General features: G+C 52.8%; 1 protein-coding gene across 2 annotated transcripts in view; it reads left to right on the top strand.

Annotated features, from left to right (window-relative positions):
• The window catches only part of LOC122942450 (WASH complex subunit 2A-like), a 138534-nt gene that overhangs the window by 43110 nt on the left and 72205 nt on the right, over positions 1-23219 (top strand). For both annotated transcript variants that reach the window (XM_044300080.1, XM_044300079.1), the window contains exons 16-17: positions 11799-11891; positions 18245-18349. In XM_044300080.1, the coding sequence (XP_044156015.1) occupies positions 11799-11891; positions 18245-18349 (198 nt within the window). The remainder of the gene's footprint in view (positions 1-11798; positions 11892-18244; positions 18350-23219) is intronic.

Below are 23219 nucleotides of genomic sequence, written 5' to 3' on the forward strand. Positions count from 1 at the left end.
GGCTGTTATGTTCTTTTTTATTTTTATTTTTCTTTCTTTTCAGGACATGGGGGTCCAGAGCCGCAGCGGGGCTCTGCATCCCCAGGGAGGCTAACCGGTGATGGATATTCTACCGCTCTGCCTCCCACAAGAAGAAAAAGTGGACCAGGTCAGCTTGTCTCTCCTGCTCCCCCCAGCCATAGGGCCACCTGTTCCTGCCCTTCACTTTAGTCCCTGTCACTTGTGCCAGGGACTGAAGAGGTGGCCCTGCTGGTCTGTGTTAGAAGGGTGAAAACCACAGATGAAGACAGGTAAGTATGTCTCTCTGTGTTTGTATGTCTGGCACTGCGGGGGTTAAGCGCATCGGAGAAGTGGGGGAGCATTAGCACCAGCCTTCCTACCAAGACGGCAGCTGGAGGGGGCGATGGCACTGTTAAGGTCAATGGCCACGCGGGAGCGACTCTGCTCCAGCGGCCTCTACTTGTAATCAGGATAAGGTGGTGCTTCGCCCGGTTCCTGCCTTTTTGCCTAAGGTCATTTCAGCTTTCCAGATCAATGAGGACATCGTATTGCCTTCCTTTTGTCCTCGGCCCTCCCACCCGAGGGACGTGTTGTTGCACCATTTGGATGTGGTGCGGGCTCTGCAGATTTACCTGTCGGCCGTGGCCCCCTTTCAGTGTACGGACCCTTTGTTCGTCATTCCGGAGGGTTCTCAGAAGGGGTTGGCAGCCTCGAAGGTGACGAATGCGCATTGGATCCGTTCCGCTATTTTGGAATGTTACCGTGTCCGGGACAAGGATCCTCCCCCACGGATTACGGCCCACTCTATCAGGGCGCTTGGGTCCTCCTGGGCTCACTTCCACCAAGCGTCAGCGGCTCAGTTGTGTAAAGCCGCGACTTGGTCGTCACTTCACACTTTTGCAAAGTTTTACCGGGTTCACACTCTTGCTTCTGCGGACGCAGCTCTGGGCCGCCTGGTCTTGCAGGCCGCGGTGTGATGCATGTCACGAGGTGCTCGTGTTTTCTTCACATTGTTTGATTTCCCTCCCCAGGAACTGCTTTAGGACGTCCCATGGTCCTGTGTCCCTCAATGATATGAGCGAGAAAACGAGATTTTGTGAAACTCACCTGTAAAATCTGTTTCTCGCCCAGTTTCCTTAGGGGACACAGAAGACCTTGGGTATAGCTCATCTCCCTAGGAGGCGTGACACTAAGTAAGAACTGTTAAGCCCCTCCTCCACAGCTATACCCTCAGCCTGGAGAGAGAGACTGTCAGTTTTTTGCTTAGTGTCCAAGGAGGCAAGACACTCCCTGCTCTGCAGGGCTGTTTTCTCCTTGTTGAAATTTTTGATTTTTACTTTTCTTTTTGTTCCAGAACATCAGGGACAACAGAGACGCACTAGACCTCTCTGTTTCTCCCGGGGTCGAGCTGCGCCAGTGCCGGTCACCCGCACTGCTGCCTCCCCCACAGAAGGCAAGGTGGATCAGGGCAGCCCAGCTCCCCTACATCCCGCCAGCACAAGGGTCGCCCGCACGCCAAGTCCCTCTTCCAGCGTCCTGCCACTGCGGTGCCAGTAGCTGAAGGGGCGACCCTGCTGGAACGGACAGAGGGTGAAGACGGCTATGGTGAGAGATTGGCTTCTCCAGCCCTACGTCCCCCCCCCCACCCCGGTCTCCTGCGTGCCTGACCCCCATACTGGGCCTCTGGACCCTTCTGTCCCTGCTAGCCCTCGGCTGGCCCCTGGCTGCCGCAGGGCGACATTCTGCTCCCTCTCCTCCCCTCCATAGGACATTGGCACCCTTCTCCCTGCAAGAAGAATGCCTGGGGAGCTGCAGAGGTTCGCACCTAGCTGCCCCCGACGGAGGGGTTATGCAGGCTTCCCACCCTCACAGACCCGGTCTCAGGGTCCCCCTCCCTCTTACCGGCCACTGCTTCAGGGCCAGAGGGCCCGCGCCTTGCTGCCCCTGACCCACCTCTACCATCACGGGCATCGGTCCAAGGGCAAGGTGGTTGTGGCTGTCTGCCATATGGAGCGCTGTTCTAGGCCAAGGGCCCGCTCCAGGGGTGAAATGGCTGCCGGGTCATCGTTCCGACAGCGGGTGGGCACCGCGGCCTGCAAATGAGCGCTATGCCTCAACAGCCCCCGGCCGACCGTCGGAACATTGGTACTTTAAATACTGTGCGGCCCCGGTCAGCCGGGCGCCGCTGAAAATTTAGGCCCCGGCTTCACGGCCTGCTAGGCCGCAAAATTCAGGCCTCTGTTGGAGGGGGCTGGAACTTCTTCCCGCCTGGAGGTTCCCCCGCCCCCAGAGGATCGCAGTGCCGCCCCCCAGGCCGGATCCCTGTTAACCCCTTGGGTACAGGCCGGCTTCCGATGGGCCTGTATGGCTGGCCCCCCCTTTTTTTCCTGCTTCTCAGAGAATCTGTGCCCCTGTAGGTGGCTCCCCTTTCTGCCTCAGTGAGGCTGTGTTATAATAAATAAATAAAAAAAAAAAAAAAAATTAAATTATTTATTAATATGACTTGTGGGCTGCGCAGGACACTGCAGCCTCATCTCAGAGTGCTGCCTGTATACATGCCCCCCTTCCATAGGTGGCATGGTGTCGCGCTCCCCGGCTGCGGCGCTGCCAGGGTCATTTCCCCTTCTAGGCGGTTTTTTTGCCCTCTCCGCGCTACGGCGCTGGTCAGTGCATGCGGCCCTTTCTGTAGGCAGCATTCGTCACCCTCTCCAGTTATGGTGCCTGCCATGTGCTGGACCCCCCTCCTGGGCGGGATACTGCACTCTCCCTAACTGCGGGTTGGCCTTGTGCATGATCGCCCTTTCATTGGCGGCCTACTGCAGTTTCTCCGGATACGGTGCTGGCCATGTGCACGACCCCCTTCCATAGGTGGAACACGGCACTCTCACTGGATTCGCTGCCGGCCATGTGCGTGACCCCCTTCCATAGGCGGAACGCTACACTCTCACTGGATTCGTTGCCGATCATGTGCATGACCCCCTTCTTAGGCGGAATACTGCACTCTCACCGGATACGGTGCTGGCCATGTGCACGACCCCCTTCCTTAGGCGGAACGCTGCACTCTCTCTGGATTCGCTGCCTGCCATAGGCATGACTCCCTTCTGTGGACGGCATTCGGCACTCTCACTGGATTCACTGCCAGCCATGTGCATGACCACCTTCCATAGGCGGTATGATGCACTCTCATTGGATTCACTGCCGGCCTTGGGCATGCCTCCTTCCCTGGTGGCGGCATACATACACTCCCTCGGTCGGTGGTTGTTCTCTCGCCGGTACGTTGTTGGCCAGGTGCATGAACCCTATGCATGGCGGGGTGCTTGCACTCTCTCTGGATCCGCTGCCGGCCATATGCATGACCCCTCTTCCGTGGGCGGTGTACGCACTCTCACTGGATTCGCTGCCGGCCATGGGCATGCCTCCTTTAGGTGACATACACACATTTTCACCGGCTGCTCGCACTCTCCCTAAATGCGATGCTGGCCATGTGCATGACCCCCCCCCCCCCCCGTTCCTGTTCTGGGCGGCATACTACACTCTCAACGGATACGTTGCTGGCCTTAAGCATGGCCTTCTAACATGGGTGGAACGCTTGTGCTCCCATTGGATGCGGTGCTGGCCTTGTGCGTGACCACCCCTCATTCCATTGGCGGAATTTTGCACGCTCACGAGATTCAAGGCTGTCCTTGTATGTGCTGTGCTGGACTTGCTCATGTTCCCCCTTCATTGGTGGAGTGGTTGCACTCTCACGAAATTTCGGTGTTGGGTGAATTGTTGCACACTCACTTAATGCTAGGATAGCCCTGTGCATGACCCCCTTTTCACTAGGTGGACCTCCTGCGTTCCTGCTGGATACTGTGTGGCCATGTGCATGCCGCCCTTCTGGGCGAAGTAGGGTATGCCCTACTTCTCTGACGTAGGTACGACCTTGGGCATCACCCCCTTTTTGGGGCGGGCCTTTGCACTCTTGCTGTCTGCAGTTTGCCAGGTACATGTCCCCCCTTTCGGGGCGGTCAGTTTGCGTTCCATCGCATACCATACTAGTCTTGTGCATAACTCCTTTTCAGTTGCACTTCCGTAGATACTGTGGGACTCTGTGGCTGGCCCTCTTCGCTGAGTGATATTTTTGCAGTGAGCGGACGTTCTTGTGCGTTGTTTGGGCCGTGTATGCCTTCTCGTCCCGTAGGTGGGTTGGCCTTCTCACTGCTTACGGGGCTACTCGTACGTATGCCTCCTTTCCTCCTGCGACATACTTTTTCTCTTGGGAGACGGTGTTTGCAGCAAGCCTTGCACTATTCTCTAAGGAGATCATTCTGTCCACCTGTGTGAGCCTAAGGTGTTGTCCAATAAGCAACAGATGAATACCTTATATTTAAGTAGACGGGCTCTGCTGCTCGCTACTGCACCGAGCTGGGTGGTACTCACTCATTTTCATTGGCCCTTCCGCCCGGGGAGTGTTCGTGGTTCCTAGATACGTACCCATTCGTCCTCCCGCGGCATTTGTTCCCTGCGCTAGTGGTCACATGGTCGAGAGTGCTGTCTGCAGCGCCCTTCGCATTTTATGTTGGCTCTGGCAGGACTACGGTCCCCTCGCCTAATACCTTTTCCTCCTCTTCGGGTGCAGTGTGGTATGATTCTTTCCGGTTGGCGCCCTCGGTGCTTCAGTCTGATCTGCTACCAGGTTCGGGCTGCTCTTCTTGGGAAGGTCACCCAACTTCTCTTGGGTGCTCGCCTACCCAGGTCCGGAGGACCTCCGCCTTGGGTTCTTCAGGGTATTCAAGGCGGTGGACCGGGCGTCTCAGTGTAGCGGTGTTCTGCTTTTGAGCTGTCCTATGGCTTCTCTGTTGCCCACTCCTATGCCGGCCTCTGTCTCGACTGCCTTTTCTCGCCGGTTCTGTTTGGCTCCCACTCGGTACAGATCACTCCGATGTGGCTTCTGTTCCGGCCACGCTTCAGAGGCTGTTCCTTCACTGCCCTTCCCTCGGGGGAGAGCATGGTTGTTCGTGTGGATGGTACTTGTGTTCCCTTTTGAGTCCCCCTTGTCCACACTGGCTGTACTAGCTGTGTACCTAGTTACCGGGTCTACGGCGTTCTGTCCTCCCGCTGGGTGCAGATTGCGTTTTTTTTTTTCAATTCTAGGCAATGTTTCTGCTATGGACTTACCTTCTTGGTAACTTGGGAGGACTACCATTTGGTCAAGATTGTCTTCAGATCTCCCACACCGGGACTGTAGTCCGTCTTCCTGTGGTGACTGCATCGGCTTGGGCTTTAGCCTGTCTCGTCCTGGCATCTGGCGGTTGCTGGGCGGACCCTTCGGTTCCTGTCCGTTTGTCCTTCTGCTCCCCCACTCCGGGTGGATACGGGACAACTTTGCTCGGGGGCCGGCGGGACCAGTTCTACCGACCGTTCTACCCGTGTTACTGGTCTGCGCCTGATCATTGGGTTTTCACCCTCTTGCCCAGGCGACTCTAGTGGGCTCGCTAGTGTTCGCTCCTGGCCGTGTTTCGTCCAGGATCTGTTGTAGGACTTAGGTTTTTACCTGGGGTTCTGTGGGAAGCTGGGCGTTCCCCCACTCTTTCTTTCTCTCTCCATGGTTCTGTCTTTCTCCAGTCCGGCCTGGACCTGGGACTGGGACTCTGTCGCTTGAAGTATCAGGTGTCAGCGCTGCCCTTCCTCTTTCAGCGTTCCCCGGCCCTCTGGGCCTGTCTGGACCTTCTTCCGTGGAGCGGCTCTTGGGTTCCTTTGTACTGCCCTCCGGTACCGCCCTGGGAACTACATACTGGGCTCTTGGCGCTCCAATCTTTCACTTGGAGCTGTTACAGAGGTTCTCTCTACTCCTTCTGTCCTGTACGGTTGTGTTTCTGTAGCCATCGTGTCTCTGGCGGGTGCCTGAGTGGCGGCCCTTCTTGTTCCGAGCCTTCTGTCTTTCCCCAGGACAGGGCTGTTCTCCATTCCGTCTCTTCCTTCCTTCTGAAGGTGGTGTTTGTCTTTCATTTCGTCGAGGCAGTCGTCCTCCCCTTCCCACCCCCGGGAACGGACACTTCACTGATTTGGACGTTGTTTGGGCCTTGCAGTTTTTACTTGGAGATCTCCGACTCTTGTCTACGTTCGGCCTCTTGTGTTCCAGGAGGTCCGCGCAAAGGGTTGACGGCATCCAGGGTGGCTTTCCTCCACTTTCTCAGAGTGGCTATTGCGGTGGTTGCCGCACCAAGGGCAGGGTTCTGCTTTTGGTGTCACCGTTCATTTCACCAGAGCTGTCGGTTCCTCCTGGGTCAGAGGCATTAGGCTTCGGCCATGCATTTGTGCAAGGCGGTCACTGTCTTCCTTGCACACCTTACCAAGTTCTACAGGGTGCATACTCGGGCTTCAGCGTATGCTGCCTTGGGCCGCCTGGCCTGCAGGCGGCGGTTTCTTGATGCCTTCGGGTGCTTCGCCTTGGTGCTGTGGTCCCTCCCCTCTTGGACTGCTATTGAACGTCCCAAGGTCTTCTGTGTCCCCCAAGGAAACTGGGCGAGAAAACGAGATTTTTGTATAACTTACCAGTAAAATCTCTTTCTCGCTCTTTCCTTGGGGGACACAGCACCCACCCATTCTTTGTTCTTCTCTGCACGGTTTCCGGGTTTGTTTTACCCGTTGGGTAGTTGGCTTGTTGGTTCCACTTTTGGACTTTGCCTTGTTCTCACTACTTGGACACGCAACTGACAGTCTCTCTCTCCAGGCTGAGGGTATAGCTGTGGAGGAGGGGCTTAAGGCCTCTTTCACACGGGCGTCATTTTTTTGGCCCGGCTAAGAGCCGGGTGCGTTGCGGGAAAATGCGCGATTTTTTCTGCGCAAGTGCAAAACATTGTCATGCGTTGCACTCGCGTGAGAAAAATCGCGCATGTTTGGTACCCAAACCCGAACTTCTTCATAGAAGTTCGGGCTTGGGATTGATGTTCTGAAGATTGTATTATTTTCCCTTATAACATGGTTATAAGGGAAAATAATAGCATTCTGAATACAGAATGCATAGTAAACCAGCGCTAGAGGGGTTAAAATAAAATAAAAAATAATTTAACTCACCTTAGTCCACTTGTTCGCGAAGCCGGCATCTCCTTGTGTCTCCGCTGCTGATGAACAGGACCTGGGATGAGCTGCTCCATTAAATACCGGTTAAGGACCTTCGATGACGTCACTCCGGTCATCACATGGTACGTCACATGATCTTTTACCATGGTGATTCACCATGGTAAAAGATCATGTGATGACCGGAGTGACGTCATCGAAGGTCCTTAAGCTCTATTTAATGGAGCAGCTCATCCCAGGTCCTGTTCATCAGCAGCGGAGACACAAGGAGATGCCGGCTTCGCGAACAAGTGGACTAAGGTGAGTTAAATTATTTTTTATTTTATTTTAACCCCTCTAGCGCTGGTTTACTATGCATTCTGTATTCAGAATGCTATTATTTTCCCTTATAACCATGTTATAAGGGAAAATAATAATGATCGGGTCTCCATCCCGATGGTCTCCTAGCAACCATGCGTGCAAATCGCATGGCATCCGTACTTGCTTGCGGATGCCATCCGATTTTCACACACCCCATTCACTTCTATGGGGCCTGCGTCACGTCAAAATCGGACATTATAGAGCATGCTGCGATTTGCACTGAACGTACAAGTGATGCGTTAAAAACAACGCTCATGTGCACAGCCCCATAGAAATGAATGGGTCAGGATTCAGTGCGGGTGCCATACGTTCGCCGCACGGATCGCACCCGCACGGAAAAGTCGCCCGTGTGAAAGGGGCCTAACAGTTCTTACTTAGTGTCACGCCTCCTAGGGAGATGAGCTATACCCAAGGTCTTCTGTGTCCCCCAAGGAAAGAGCGAGAAAGAGATTTTACTGGTAAGTTATACAAAAATCTCGTTTTCTCGCTTGATTCATTGGGGGACACAGCACCCACCCTGTGTTCTAAGTACGGCAGGTGTGGCGCCAGATTCCTGGGGCCTCGTTCCGTTCTGGTCTGTTGACAGTGTGCGGTTGTTTTTGTATTCCGTTTTTTGTTCTGCTTCTCATACTGCTTTTGCACAAACTGAGAGCCCTCTCCTGGCCGGAGGGGGTATAGCTGGCGGAGGAGGCGCTAACAGTTTTCAGCCTAGTGTCGCCTCCTAGTGGCAGCAGCAGCTATACCCATGGTCCTGTGTCCCCCAATGAATCAAGCGAGAAACAGATTTTACAGGCGAGTTTCACAAAATCTTGTTTTTTTTGTGAGCTCACCTCCCAAAAAACATAATGTTAATCAGTCAAAAAGTTGTATGCACCTCAAAATGGTAGCAAGAAAACATCACCTCATCCTGCAAAAAGTGAGCCCCCACACAAGACCATAGCCAGCAAATAAAAAAAAATATGGCTCTATGAAAATTGCACACAAAACATGATTTTTTTTTTCTTTCTAAAAATGCTCTTATTGTGTAAAATGTAAAGAAAAGAAAAAAATAGACATATTCCGTAACAATTGGCTCTACAAATATCACATGATCTACCCCATCAAGTGAACGTTGTAAAAAAAAAAACATAAAAATTATGCCAAAACAGATTATTTTTTATTTTTTTTGTCACCTCACAAAAAACATAATATCAATCAATCAAAAGGTACCCCAAAATGATAGCAATAAAAATGTCGCCTCGTCCCGCAAAAACAAGCCCTCACACAAGACTATAACCAGAAAAATAAAATATAGCTCTAAGAAAATGGCAACACAAAAACATGATTTTTTTTTTTTCTAAAATTTTTTTTATTGTATAAAACGCAAAAAAAGCTAGACCTATTTGGTATCGTTGCGTCCGTAATGACCGGATCTATAAAAATATCTCATGATCTACCCCATCAAGTGAACAGTGTGGAAAAAAAATTAAAATTTGAAAATTGACACCAAACAGCTTTTTTGTGACTTCACCTCCCAAAAATGAGATAAAAAGCAACCAGAAAGCCAAATGTACGCCAAAATGGTGTCAATAAAAACTACAGTTTGTCTCGCACAAAATAAGCCCTCACGCAGCTCATTTAACAAAAAATAAAAAAAAGTTATTGCTCTTAAAAACCATGACAGAAAATCCAGAAGCTGCTCCTTCCCTTCTGAGCCCTGGCGTATCCCCAAATAACAGTTTACAACCACAATTGGGGTGTTACTGTATTCAGGAGAAAGTGGGTAGTAAATTGGGATGGGGGGGGGGGGGGGGGGGAGATATTCTCCTGTTATCTTTTGTAAAAAAAAAAAAAAAAAAAGTTTGGGCCTAAAGCACCAGTTTCTTGTTAAAATAAAAAATAAAAAATATTTTTTTTTTTTTAAATCATTTTTCATTTTCACACCCAAGTATTAAAATTTTTATGAAACAACTGTTGAGTGAAGTGCTCGATACACCCCTTAAAAATTCCTTGAGTGGTGTAGTTTACAAAATGTAGTCACTTTTTGGGGGGTTTCACTGTGGGTGTACTCTTCAAATGCAACATGGTGCCCAAAGACCATTCCAGCAAAATCTGCCCTCCTAAAAACCATATAGCGCTCCTTGCATTCTGTGCCCTGCCGTGTGCCCGTACAGCAGTTTACAACCACGTATGGGGTGTTTCTGCAAACTTCAGAATCAAAGTAATAAATATTGAGATTTGTTTTGTTAACCCTTGATGTGTTCCAGGAAAAAAATTGATTAAAATGGAAAATCTGCAATTTCTTTTTTTGACATTTTGAAATTTCACCTCCTATTTTGCTATAATTCCTGTGGAATATCTAAAGGGTTAACAACATTTCTAAAACCAGTTTTGAATAGATTGAGGGGTATCATTTCTAAAATGGGGTCATTTATTGGTCGGTTCTATTATGTAAGCCCGACAAAGTGACTTCAGAACTGAACTGATCCTTAAAAAAGTGGACTTTGGAAACTTTCTTAAAAATTTCAAAAATTGCTTTTAAAATTCTAAACCTTATAGCTTCCTAAAAAAATTAAATTACATTACCAAAATTCAGCCAACATAAAATAGACATATGGGTAATGTTAAAGGGGTTTTCCGGGCTTTTAATATTGATGACCTATCCTCAGGATAGGTAATCAATATCAGATCGGCGGGGGTCTGACACCTGGCACCCCAGCTGATCACCGTGCCAGTGCTGACTCCTCCTTCACTGTTTACCTTCTCCCTGTCGCCTCTGCAGCGGTGAGCAGGTGTAATTACACCTAACTGTCCATTAATTTCAATGGGAACGATCCGTCCCATTGAAATGAATGGGACTGTTAGGTGTAATTGCACCTGCTCACGGCTGCAGAGGCGACGGGGAGAAGGTAAACAGTGAAGGAGGAGTCAGCGCTGGGGATAGGTTATCAATATTAAAAGCCCGGAGAACCCCTTTAACTAACTAATAAATATTTTATGTGGCATGACTATCTGTCTTGAAAGCAGAGAGATAACATTTTAGAAAACACTGAATTTTTTTTTGCACATTTTCGTAAACTTTTGGATTTTTTTATTTTTTTTTTATAGATAAAGGTAAAAACATATTGACTCAAATTTACCATTAACATAAAGTACAATGTGTCATGAAAAAACGATCTCAGAATGGCACTCAGAAGTAAGTGTTCCAAAGCTATAACCACATAAAGTGACACATGTCAGATTTGTGAAATTAGGCTCTGTCAGGAAGGTGGTAAATGGCCCGGTCTGGAAATGGTTAAAGTGACATTACGTTTTTCATATAACACAATGCGATTAACCCTGTGAATAACCACTGATACCGAAAGTGAGGGAGAGCACCACCTGGACGCAATATGAATCCTCGCGGACATCAGGATATATTGTAAAAGCTTATAGTAGTGAATGTGCTTTTTAAAGGGACTGTCACCAGCGACCTCCCTATCCGGCTGTTTGCATGGACACATAGCTGTGGTTCACCTGATTAAAGCACAGTTTTTCTCTTGTTGACCTAAGCCTCCATTTCTGAGTTATGATACTTTTTCTTAATATGCAAATTAGGTCATTGGTGCAATAAGGGCATCACCGTTGCACCCAAGCTCCACTCCTTTCTGTGGCCAGACCTTCCCTGGCTGGCCTGTCAAAACTTGCCCTGTGAATCAAAGCAGCTAGTGAGAAGCTGACCACAAAAAGGAGTGGAGCTTGTGTGTAGTAAGTGCAACAGTGATGCCCTCGTTGCTCCATAAATGCCTAATTTGCATATTGAGTATCATAACTCGGGAATGGAGGTTTAGAGCAACAAGAGAAAAACAGGGTTTTAATCAGGGGAAACACAGCTGTGCAAACAGTTGGCTAAGGAGGTCGCTGGTGACGGATTCCTTTTAAGGTGGGCGTTAGTTGCAGATGATGATTATGAACATTGGATGTTTTTATTTTTATAGTTTTTTTGACTGGACAGAGGGCAGTAAAATCTAAAATCATGTGAAGGTAGATGTATGGGTCGCCTTGTGCCATTTGTCCTCATGGATGGGAATACAGAGATTATACTGTAAATATGTATTAAAGACCCCTTTTTACGCCACTGACCACTGCATCCAAGCAGTGATTAAATGGAGAGGGAGCAACGGATATCTTGGCTCGACCCATGCACTTCTGTAAGAGTAGGGAAGTCATGGATGCTCAGCTGCTTCCTTGACTCCCATAGAAGTGAATGGAGCGGACCCCGCACCTGTAGCATCCTCTCCATTAATCCTGCCTGGAGGTGGCCGCAGGCCCTAGAGGTGGGTATGTCATGTGTAAGATGGGAGTACCCCTTTAATGTTTTTTGCCGGTTCTCTATAATATGTTTTTCTTACTTCCAGAGCCTACCGATCCCTGCCGAAAAAACTCAGCCTTCTGAACCACCGATCAAAAAGCAAACCAAAGGTCTCTTCTCCGATGAGGAAGATTCTGAGGTACGGTCACAGCAAAACTTTTTTTTTTTTACTTTATTAGCTTTTGTACCCTATCTTATTTGCCCCCCTCCCTGAGCTCTTCCTCACAGTCAGAACCTCCTTATCCCTGTCGCTGTGAAGACTGTATGAGGCCTCGTGCACACCGCCCAACGGCGGGTCGGCAATCCACGGCCGTGTGCACCACGCATCACGGATGCGGACCCATTCACTTAATGAATTACATAAAAACAATCATTATTACTGCTATTTCTATTTTCTCGCCCATTTTCCTTGGGGGACACAGACCTTGGGTATAGCTCAGCTCCCTAGGAGGCGTGACACTAAGTAAAACTGTTAAGCCCCTCCTCCATCAGCTATACCCTCAGCCTGGAGATAGAGGCTACCAGTTTTAGCTTAGTGTCCAAGGAGGCAAGACACTCCCTGCTACTGCAGGGCTGTTTTCTCCTTGTTATTTTTACTTTTTCTTCTAATTTTGTTATTTTATTTTTTCCTAGGGATACCAGAGACGCATTAGACCTCTCTGCTCTCCCGGGGTTGAGCTGCGCCAGTGCCAACTTATCTGCACTGCTGCCTCCCCCACAGAAGCAATAGGAGGATCTGGGCAGCAATGGCTCCCCTACATCCCGCCAGCTAGGGGGTCGCCCGCACGCCAAGCCCCTCTTCCAGCTTCCTGCCACTGCGGTGCCAGTGGCTGAAGGGGCGACCCTGCTGGAAAGGACTGAGGGTGAAGACGTCGGACGGTGAGATGGCTATTCCAGCCCATACCCCGTCCCTATCTGCAGCATCTACCCCTCTGGGTAAGGGGGGCACCCGTGGTCGCTCATTCTGAGCGCTCATCTGCAGGACAATGCAGCACAGCAGCATCCTCAGCACCCCCACGCCGTTCCCCCCCACGCTGCTATCTTTCTCCCCCCCCCTCCCCCTCATTCGGGGCTGACTCCATTTTTCTCTTCTCTCTCTCCCCCTTCCCGCCGAGAACGGGGGGCGGGGCTTAGCGGTCCCGGCAGGGGGCGGGGCTTACGCGCGCGTCATTTTGGGGGCGGAGCTACGTTCTCCTTCACAGGAGACATTTCAAGCGCTGGAGGGGGCGGAGCTTGTTCCCCGTGCTTTCTGCTGAGGTTTCCCGCGCTTCCTCACTCCTGACAGGAAGCTGGGACACGGTGGGGGACTCTAACCTCCTGTGTACATCGCTCGGCTTCTGTGGGCGCTCTCTGCTGCTCTCTGCTGCTCACTGCTGTTCACTGCTTCTCTGCTGCTGCTGATCTGGGCCATCTCCTGACGTTCTTCTGAGGCACTGGTAGGACAGTTAACCCTCTCCTAACCCTCCTGGTCATAGCTGCTATAACCCTTTGTGGTCTCTATATTAGAGTACAACCACACTTCAGCATGTCAGATCCCACAGGTGCCCCCAAACCCTGGTACCATGCCTGTACCGCCTGTAAGGAACTTTTTCCGCGGGGGCAATCTGAGCCGCATTGCCTTGCATGTCAGGCCCCGGTGCAGGGCCCGCTTCCCGCTGCGCCCCCCGGTGCCTCTGAACCCCCTGACTGGGCTAGGTCTCTGTCTCAGGCGGTGGAAAGCCTTACACACGTAGTGGGCCGTCTCGTGGATAGACCGCCTCTCCCGCAGGCTGCCACAATCCCTGTCGCACCCGCTGGGACTACCGTTTCTGCCGCCCCCACTGGTTCCCTGCCTCCCAGCGAATCTTCCAGGGCCCGGCATACTCAGAAACGTTCAAGGGTTGAGCGCACATCTTCTCCAGATGCTTCGCTCTCTCCGCCATGCGTGCGAGCTCAGTCAAGTCTATCCTCTCAAACGGATACGCTTTCTGAGGGAGAACTGGCGGATTCGGACGTGGACATGGACTCAGAGCTTCCGTCCAAATTGGCGTCCGCGGTGGGGCATCTTGTCACTAGCATCCGTGATACCTTTCAGCTACACGATGACCCCCCCAGCTCTGAACAGGCCGGCGTGTCCTTTCTCCGCCCCAAACAGGCCTCCAAGGTTTTTCCCATACACGCTGATTTTTCTTCTGTGGTATCCAAGGCTTGGACTCGGCCTAACGTCCGCTTTATTACACCCAAAAAGCTGGACATTTGTTATCCCTTTCCAGCGGATTCTGTGACCACGTGGACATCCCCGCCTAAGGTTGATCCTCCCGTGGCTCGCCTGTCCAAAAGCACTACTATTCCTGTACAGGACGGATCTTCCCTCCAGTCTGTTGAGGACCGTCGTACGGAATCCCTCTCCAAGGCCATATTTACTGCCTCTGGTTCGGCCCTTAGACCGGTCTTTGCCTCCGCCTGGGTTGGCAAAGCGGTCTCTGAATGGGGTTTGCAACTGGAACGGGAGTTAGGGTCGGACGTCCCTGTTCAGGACCTCCGTTCCTTAGCCCAACTAATTGTTCAGGCCGGAAAATTCGTCTGTGAGGCCTCCCTTGATGCGGGTGCCCTCATTGCCCGTTCCTCTGCCCTGGCAGTTTCTGTCAGGAGGGAACTCTGGCTGAAGGTTTGGGCGGCGGACGCCGCTTCCAAACGCTCTTTGGCCGGCCTACCATTCACGGGTTCCCGCCTGTTCGGAACCCGTCTGGACGAACTTATATCAGAGGCCACGGGTGGGAAGAGTACTCACCTCCCCCAGTCCAGGCCAATGGGCGCCCCCCGTGGTCGCGCTGGTTCGTCCCAGTTTTCGGTCCTTTCGCAAGCCCACCGGGTCTAGACCCGCGGCCAGTTCTTCTTCCTCTGGCCCAGCCCAGGATAGACGCAAGAAGCCGTTTTTTCGGACGCAACCTACCTGGCGCAAGTCCCAGCCTGCACGGGCTCCCACAGGCCAGCAGCCCTCTGCCTGAAGGTGCGCCCCCACCCACCCGGGTGGGGGGCCGCCTTCTCCTATTCAGGAACGTATGGCGGGCCCACATCTCAGACGCATGGGCGCTCGAGATTGTATCTTGCGGATACAAAATCGAATTTGCGTCCATTCCGCCAGACCGTTTCTTCCGATCCCGTCCTCCGCGAGATCCCGTACGAGTGGCCGCCTTCTTCGCGGCCATTCACTCTCTAATGGACAAGGGTGTCGTCGCCCCCGTGCCTCCGACGGAAAGGTTCAGGGGGTTCTACTCGAACCTCTTTGTGGTTCCCAAGAAGGAAGGCTCAGTGCGTCCGATCTTGGACCTAAAACGCCTGAACCGTTTTCTCCGACTGCAGAGATTCCGGATGGAGTCTCTCAGGTCCGCAGTGGCCTCCCTGGAAAGAGGGGATTTCATGGCCTCAATCGACATTCAGGATGCATACCTCCACGTTCCGGTTGCTCCATGTCATCACCGCTTCCTGCGCTTCGCGGTGGGGGACGATCACTTCCAATTCGTCGCCCTTCCCTTTGGTCTGGCGACGGCTCCTCGAGTGTTCACCAAGGTCCTGGCCCCTGTCTTGGCCCTTCTACGTTCAAGAAGTGTTTTTCTTCTCCCATACTTGGACGACATCCTGGTCAAGGCACCCTCCTTCTCTCAGACATCCCGCAGTGTGGAACTCACTCTGGAGACCCTGACGCGGTTCGGTTGGATTATCAACCACCCCAAATCTTCCCTTACCCCCTCCAGACGGCTGATCTTCCTGGGGATGCTCCTGGATACAGAGTTGGCGGAGGTCCGCCTTCCGTCGGACAAGCGTCTGGCCCTTCGCGGGTCGGTTCGCAGTCTCCTCCGTCATCACCGCCCTTCCCTCAGATCCAGCATGCGGTTGTTGGGAAAGATGGTTGCCTGTTTCGAAGCGGTGCCGTTCGCACAATTCCGATCCCGCACCTTTCAGAGGGCAATTCTGTCGGCCTGGGACAAATCACCGAGGAGTCTGGACAGGACCTTTCTTCTGCCTCCCCTGGCTCGGGCTTCCCTCGGCTGGTGGTTGCATATCCCTCTAAGGGGGAAGTCCTTCCTTCCACTGAACTGGCTGGTGATTACCACAGATGCCAGCTTACGGGGGTGGGGGGGGGTTTTCCCTCCCCGGTCCGTCCAGGGCGTTTGGTCTCTATCGGAGTCCAGACTTCCAATCAATATTCTGGAACTGAGGGCGATTCTTCTGTCCCTCAGACACTGGACCCATCTGCTGAGGGGCCACCCTGTTCGGATCCAATCGGACAATGCCACGGCTGTGGCATACATAAACCATCAGGGAGGCACTCGCAGCGCTGCAGCGATGCAAGAGGTGACCCTCATTCTCCTCTGGGCGGAGACGCACGTGCCGGCCTTATCTGCGATTTACATCCCGGGGGTGGACAACTGGGCGGCGGATTTCCTCAGCCGGTCCACCATCGACCCGGGAGAATGGTCCCTGCACCCAGAGGTGTTCGAAGCCCTTTGTCTTCGCTGGGGTCGCCCCGACGTGGACCTCATGGCCTCCAAATTCAACCACAAGGTCCCCCTATACCTGGCCAGGGCACGGGACCCGAAGGCATACGGCGCCGACGCGCTCGTCCTTCCGTGGCGCGAATTCTCCCTTCTGTACGTCTTTCCTCCTTTTCCCCTCCTGCCACGGGTTCTTCGGAGGATCGCGGCAGAGGGCGTCCCCGCGATTCTAATCGCCCCGGATTGGCCCCGCCGGTCTTGGTACGCCGACCTAATGTTGCTGTTGGCAGACGCACCGTGGCCACTGCCCTCCAGGGAAGACCTTCTCTCTCAGGGACCGATCTTCCACGAGCATTTAGGCTCGCTACGTTTGACGGCGTGGCTATTGAGACCGCCGTCTTAACGCGACGGGGTTTCTCCGCGGACGTAGTCCGCACCATGATCCGGGCTCGTAAGCCCGTATCCTCTAGGATCTACTATCGGGTTTGGAGGTCCTATCTGGGGTTCTGTGAGTCCCGGAGCATCCCACCTCTCCGGTTTTCTCTTCCCACAATCCTGTCCTTCCTCCAGTCGGGTCTGGACCTGGGGCTGTGCCTCAGTTCTCTGAAGGGTCAGATTTCGGCGCTGTCTATTCTTCTCCAGCGTCCCCTGGCCCCTCTAGGGCCAATTAAGACCTTTTTACAAGGGGTGGCTCACTCTGTTCCGCCGTACCGCCCTCCAGTTCCTTCCTGGGACCTGAATGTGGTGCTCTCGGCGCTCCAATCAGCCCCCTTCGAGCCTTTACGGGAGGTCTCCCTTCGCCTTCTGTCCTGCAAGGTCATCTTTCTTGTGGCCGTCACGTCTCTCCGACGGGTGTCGGAGTTAGCGGCTCTTTCTTGCTCCGAACCTTTCCTGATCTTCCACCAGGATAAGGTTGTGCTTCGGCCTGTCCCGACTTTCCTGCCAAAGGTGGTCTCCGCCTTTCACATCAATGAGGACATCGTCCTTCCGTCGCTCTGTCCCTCTCCTTCCCACCCCAGAGAACGGGAACTGCACCGTCTGGATGTGGTCAGGGCGTTGAGGATTTACTTGGAGGTCACCGGGTCCTTTCGGCGCACGGACTCCCTGTTTGTGGTTCCGGAGGGTTCGCGCAAAGGGTTGGCGGTCTCCAAGGTGGCTATTGCCCGTTTCATTAAACTGGCGGTGTCTGAGGCTTATCGAGCCAAGGGCAGACCTCCGCCTTTCGGCGTCACTGCTCATTCCACCAGAGCAGTCGGAGCTTCCTGGGCGCAGAGGCATCGGGCCTCGGCTGAACAGTTGTGCAAAGCAGCCACTTGGTCCTCTCTGCACACTTTCACAAAGTTCTATAGGGTGCATACGCATGCATCAGCGGATGCTGCTTTGGGCCGCCTGGTTTTGCAGGCAGCGGTTTCCTGATGCTCTGGTGGTGTTCCGCCTTGGGTTTGTGGTCCCTCCCTTCTTGGACTGCTCTTGAACGTCCCAAGGTCTGTGTCCCCCAAGGAAAATGGGCGAGAAAAGGAGATTTTTGTATAACTTACCAGTTAAATCTCTTTCTCGCTCTTCCTTGGGGGACACAGCACCCACCCTTCTGTGTTTGGTTACAGGGTTATGGTCTGGCGCCCCGTTGGGTTGCTGGCTGGTTGTTTCCGTTATTGGTTGTTATCCTTTCACTACTTGGACACGCAACTGGTAGCCTCTATCTCCAGGCTGAGGGTATAGCTGATGGAGGAGGGGCTTAACAGTTTTACTTAGTGTCACGCCTCCTAGGGAGCTGAGCTATACCCAAGGTCTGTGTCCCCCAAGGAAGAGCGAGAAAGAGATTTAACTGGTAAGTTATACAAAAATCTCCTTTTTTAGAATATCTTTTTAAGTGATTCCCATGTGACCATGCACTAATCTCCACACATTCATGTTCATTATGAGAAATCACAATGTTTCAATGTATACAATGAAATTTGTTTAGTAATATTTAGACAAGTTTCCCCTTTTTTTACGTTGTATTCCTATCCCTTTATAGTCAGATTTGTTTTCACCAAGTCAAGCTGGCAGCAAGCCTAAAACAGCAAGTGCGCCAGCGACCAAGACCAGTAAATCCTTATCGCTGTTCGATGATGAAGACGATGTAAGTTTTTATATTTTTTTTATATAAAGAATAACTCCTTTTTCTTTTGTCTTTAGTTGCTTTGTTTCGTCATTTTGTTATGTTCAGGAGGTCTGGTCGTATTTACCGTATTTTTCGCCCTATAAGACGCACCGGCCCATAAGACGCACCTAGGTTTTTGGGGAGGAAAATAAGAAAAAAATTATTTTTAGCTTTTGGTGGGTTTGGAACTAATGGTGGTCTGTGGGTGGCACTATTACTGGGGATCTGTGAAGGACACCGTTATGGGGGGATCTGTGGATGACGGACACTGTTATGGGGGGATCTGTGGATGACTGACACTGTTATGGGGGGGATCTGTGGATGACGGACACTGTTATGGGGGGATCTGTGGATGACGGACACTGTTATGGGGGGATCTGTGGATGACGGACACTGTTATGGGGGGATCTGTGGATGACGGACACTGTTATGGGGGGATCTGTGGATGACGGACACTGTTATGGGGGGATCTGTGGATGACGGACACTGTTATGGGGGGATCTGTGGATGACGGACACTGTTATGGGGGGATCTGTGGATGACGGACACTGTTATGGGGGGGATCTGTGGATGACGGACACTGTTATGGGGGGGATCTGTTGATGACTGACACTGTTATGGGGGGGGGGGGGGATCTGTGGATGACTGACACTGTTATGGGGGGGGGGGATCTGTGGATGACTGACACACTGTTACAGGGGGGGGATCTGTGGATGGCACTGTTCTAGGGGGGGATCTGTGGATGGCACTGTTATAGGGGGGGATCTGTGGATGGCACTGTTATAGGGGGGGATCTGTGGATGGCACTGTTACAGGGGGGGGATCTGTGGATGACTGACACACTGTTACAGGGGGGGGGGATCTGTGGATGGCACTGTTACAGGGGGGGGGGGATCTGTGGATGGCACTGTTACAGGGGGGGGGATCTGTGGATGGCACTGTTACAGGGGGGGGGGGGGGGGGAATCTGTGGATGGCACTGTTACAGGGGGGGGGGGATCTGTGGATGGCACTGTTACAGGGGGGGGGGGGGATCTGTGGATGGCACTGTTACAGGGGGGGGGGGGGATCTGTGGATGGCACTGTTATATATGTGCCATCCACAGCCCCCCAGCCCAAAACAGTGGCATCCACAGCCCCCCAGCCCATAACAGTGGCATCCACAGACACCCCCCCCCCCCCCCTTAACTGTGCCATCTACAGATCAGCTCACCCACCCGCCGCCGCCTCTGCCGCCCCCAGTGCTAATATTACATGTCTTATTCGATTAAAATGTATTAGATATGCCCCCTCACTCCTATATTGCTAATTGTACCTTACATCCTATTCCTAGCTTCTGTAATGCAGGCCGGGCGGCCGGCGCGTCACTCGCTGACGTCACTTGCCTGCGCCGCCTGCTTCATTCATAAAGTAGGCGGCGCAGGCACGTGACATCAAGGAGTCACGCTGCCGCCCGCCCGTCCTGCATTACAGAAGCTAGGAATAGGATTTAAGGTACAATTAGCAATATAGGAGTGAGGGGGCATATCTAATATATTTTAATCGAATAAGACATTTAATATTAGTATATCGGAGCGGCGGGGCGGGGCTATAGTACATTGATTGCACCGCCCCGCCGCTATTCCCGGCCCCCAGCTCCTCCTCCAGTCCCTCCCCCGGCCCCAGCGTACGCTACTGTCATGGTCTTACCTTCTGCTGTTCTCCTTCGTTTGACATGTGCTGGCGGCCATCTTGGTTTCTGGGTTTCTTGTAGCCTCCCACCCTGCGGCTTCTCCTTCCCACTGGGAGGAGCTGGATGCCTAGCTCATATATATAGGAGGTCTGTGGCTTCAGTTCCTTGCTTGGTCCTCCTGTGTGCACATGCTTCTAAGACTGCTGCTGCTTCTGGTTCCTGATCCTGGCCTCGTCTGACTACCCCGCTGGTTCCTGATCCTGGCTTCGTCTGACTACCCTTCTGGTTCCTGATCCTGGCTTCGTCTGACTACCCTTCTGGTTCCTGACCTCTGGCTTCGCAAGACCCTGCTTCGGTTTAGCCATCCGTTTGGACTTTTGCTTACAGCTTGATTTGCAATAAAGCCTTCTTATTTCCACGTATCTCTTGTTGTACGTCTGGTTCATGGTTCCTTGACATTAGGACCAAGCCATGAATTCTGACGGTACAGGGCCATCCTCGCTACCTACGCTGGTTGCCAGACTTGATCAGCAGGATCACCTGTTGGGTCGGTTCGCTGTGGCGTTGCAAACCCTGCTTGAACGCACGGCTCATTTCGCTTCCGTTGCCGATGGGTCGGTTGTCGCTCCTGGGCCCGCTCCTACTGCCGCTCCGGTTGTTGCGCCAGAGTCTACCCCGACACCTGTTGCTGCGCCTGCGGTGTCTCGGGGTATGACCGGTTCTGCCCCCCTTCCACAGCGCTTTGGGGGAGAGCCAACTCAGTGCCGAGGTTTCCTTAACCAGGTGGGCATTTATTTCGAGTTGCTGCCACATGCCTTTCCTACTGAGAGATCAAAGGTGGGCTTCTTGATCTCGCTGCTCTCGGACAAGGCCTTGGCCTGGGCCAGCCCTTTATGGGAGAACAACAATCCGGTGGTTGCCGAGTTTTCCGGTTTTGTTGCTTCTCTTCGGAAGGTATTCGATGTGCCGGCTCGTGCTGCCTCTGCTGCGAAGCTCCTTATGTCCATCAGACAGGGTTCACGATCCGTAGCTGAATACGCCATTGAGTTTCGTACCCTGGCAGCAGAGGTGGGCTGGAATAATGAGGCTCTGGTCGCTGCTTTCTCTCATGGTCTCTCGGATGCCTTGAAGGATGAGGTTGCAGCTAAGGACCTACCAGTGGAGCTCGAGTCTCTTATTTCTTTCCTGATTTTGATTGACACCAGACTCAGGGAGAGACCTTCCTTTAAGGAGAGCCTGCGGAGGTCTTCTAACAGATTGGCGCCTACGTTTGCTGTCCCACCCGTGCCTCCCTCTCCTCCCACGCCTCCTGGGGATGACTTGTCTGGGGGTGAACCCATGCAGCTGGGGTTTGCTCGCCTGTCCGAGGGGGAGAGGGTACTCCGGAGACGCGAGGGCCGATGCATGTACTGTGGTCTCGGTGGGCATTTTCGGTTGGCATGTCCGAACCGTCCGGGAAACGCTCGCACCTGAGATCCTGTCGGGGGCAGATCTTGGGTGGAGTCTCCTCGTCCCCGGTTTCCCGTGTTGACAAACCACTGATCACTGTTGTCCTCTCCTGGGTCGGGGGCTCGGTGACGACCCAGGCGTTGGTGGACTCTGGTGCTGGTGGTTTGTTCATTGATAGTGTGTTCGCTGCCGCCAATTCCATTCCTCTGCAGCCTCGAGGTTCCCCACTGGCTCTTGAGGCGATAGACGGCAGACCCCTTCTGCCGCCACACGTGACTCATGAGACCCTTCCAGTGGGGATAGCCATTGGTGCCGTTCACAGAGAGTCGGTCTGTCTCCAGGTTATTTCGTCTCCACACTACTCGGTGGTCTTGGGGTACCCCTGGCTCCAGAAGCATAATCCGACTTTCGATTGGAGATCGGCCGAGATCCTCTCGTGGTCACCGCAGTGTGGGGCTAGTTGCATCCATGGGCCTGTCAAGTTGCTGTGTACTTCCTCGGACTCTCTGTTGCCTCCTGAATACGAAGAGTACCGGGATGTATTCGATAAGGTGCGCGCGGTTGCCCTACCTCCGCACCGCCCATACGATTGTGCCATAGAGTTACAATCTGGTGCCGTTCCTCCTCGTGGCAAAGTCTATCCACTGTCGGTAGCGGAGAATGAGGCCATGGAGGAGTACGTGAGGGAGGCGCTTTCACGCGGACACATTCGCAAATCCTCGTCCCCGGCAGGGGCTGGATTTTTCTTTGTGAAAAAGAAGGGCGGTGAGTTGAGGCCTTGCATCGATTACAGGGGTCTCAATCGCATCACGATCAAGAACGCTTACCCGATACCCTTGATTTCCGAGCTGTTCGATCGCCTCAAAGGGGCCACGGTCTTTACCAAACTCGACCTGAGGGCGGCATATAACCTGGTAAGGATCAAGGCGGGCGATGAGTGGAAGACCGCGTTTAACACCAGGACCGGTCATTATGAATCCTTGGTTATGCCCTTTGGGTTGTGCAATGCGCCCGCAGTCTTCCAGGAATTCATCAACGATGTTTTCCGTGACCTGTTGCAGCAGTGTGTGGTGGTCTATTTGGATGACATCTTGGTATATTCTGAATCCATGGAGGCCCACATTATGGATGTCAGACGAGTGTTGCAACGGTTACGAGAGAACAGGCTGTTCGGTAAGCTTGAGAAATGCGAATTTCACCGATCCCAGGTAACCTTCTTAGGTTACATCATTTCCGCTGAGGGGTTCTCCATGGATCCTGAGAAGGTTTCGGCTGTCTTACAGTGGCCCCAGCCCAGTGGTCTTCGTGCCCTGCAGCGCTTTTTGGGCTTCGCCAATTATTATCGGAAGTTCATCAGGGACTTTTCTATGCTAGCCAAGCCTCTCACGGATCTGACCAGGAAGGGCAGTAATTTCCAGGTCTGGCCGCTCGAGGCCATCCGAGCTTTTGAGGCTCTAAAGTCCGCCTTTGTGTCGGCTCCGATTCTGTCGCATCCCAACCCTGGGTTGCCCTTTGTCCTCGAGGTGGACGCGTCTGAGACGGGAGTAGGCGCCCTTCTGTCTCAGCGTAGAACACCAGAGGGTCCTCTGCTTCCTTGTGGGTTTTACTCCCGGAAACTGTCTTCCGCGGAGTGCAACTATCAGATTGGTGACAGGGAGTTATTGGCCATCGTGCAGGCCCTTAAAGAATGGAGGCACTTGCTCGAGGGTTCGGTGGTTCCGGTTCTCAT

The sequence above is a fragment of the Bufo gargarizans genome, chromosome 6 (genome assembly GCF_014858855.1).
Source record: "Bufo gargarizans isolate SCDJY-AF-19 chromosome 6, ASM1485885v1, whole genome shotgun sequence".
NCBI classification, from domain to species: domain Eukaryota; kingdom Metazoa; phylum Chordata; class Amphibia; order Anura; family Bufonidae; genus Bufo; species Bufo gargarizans.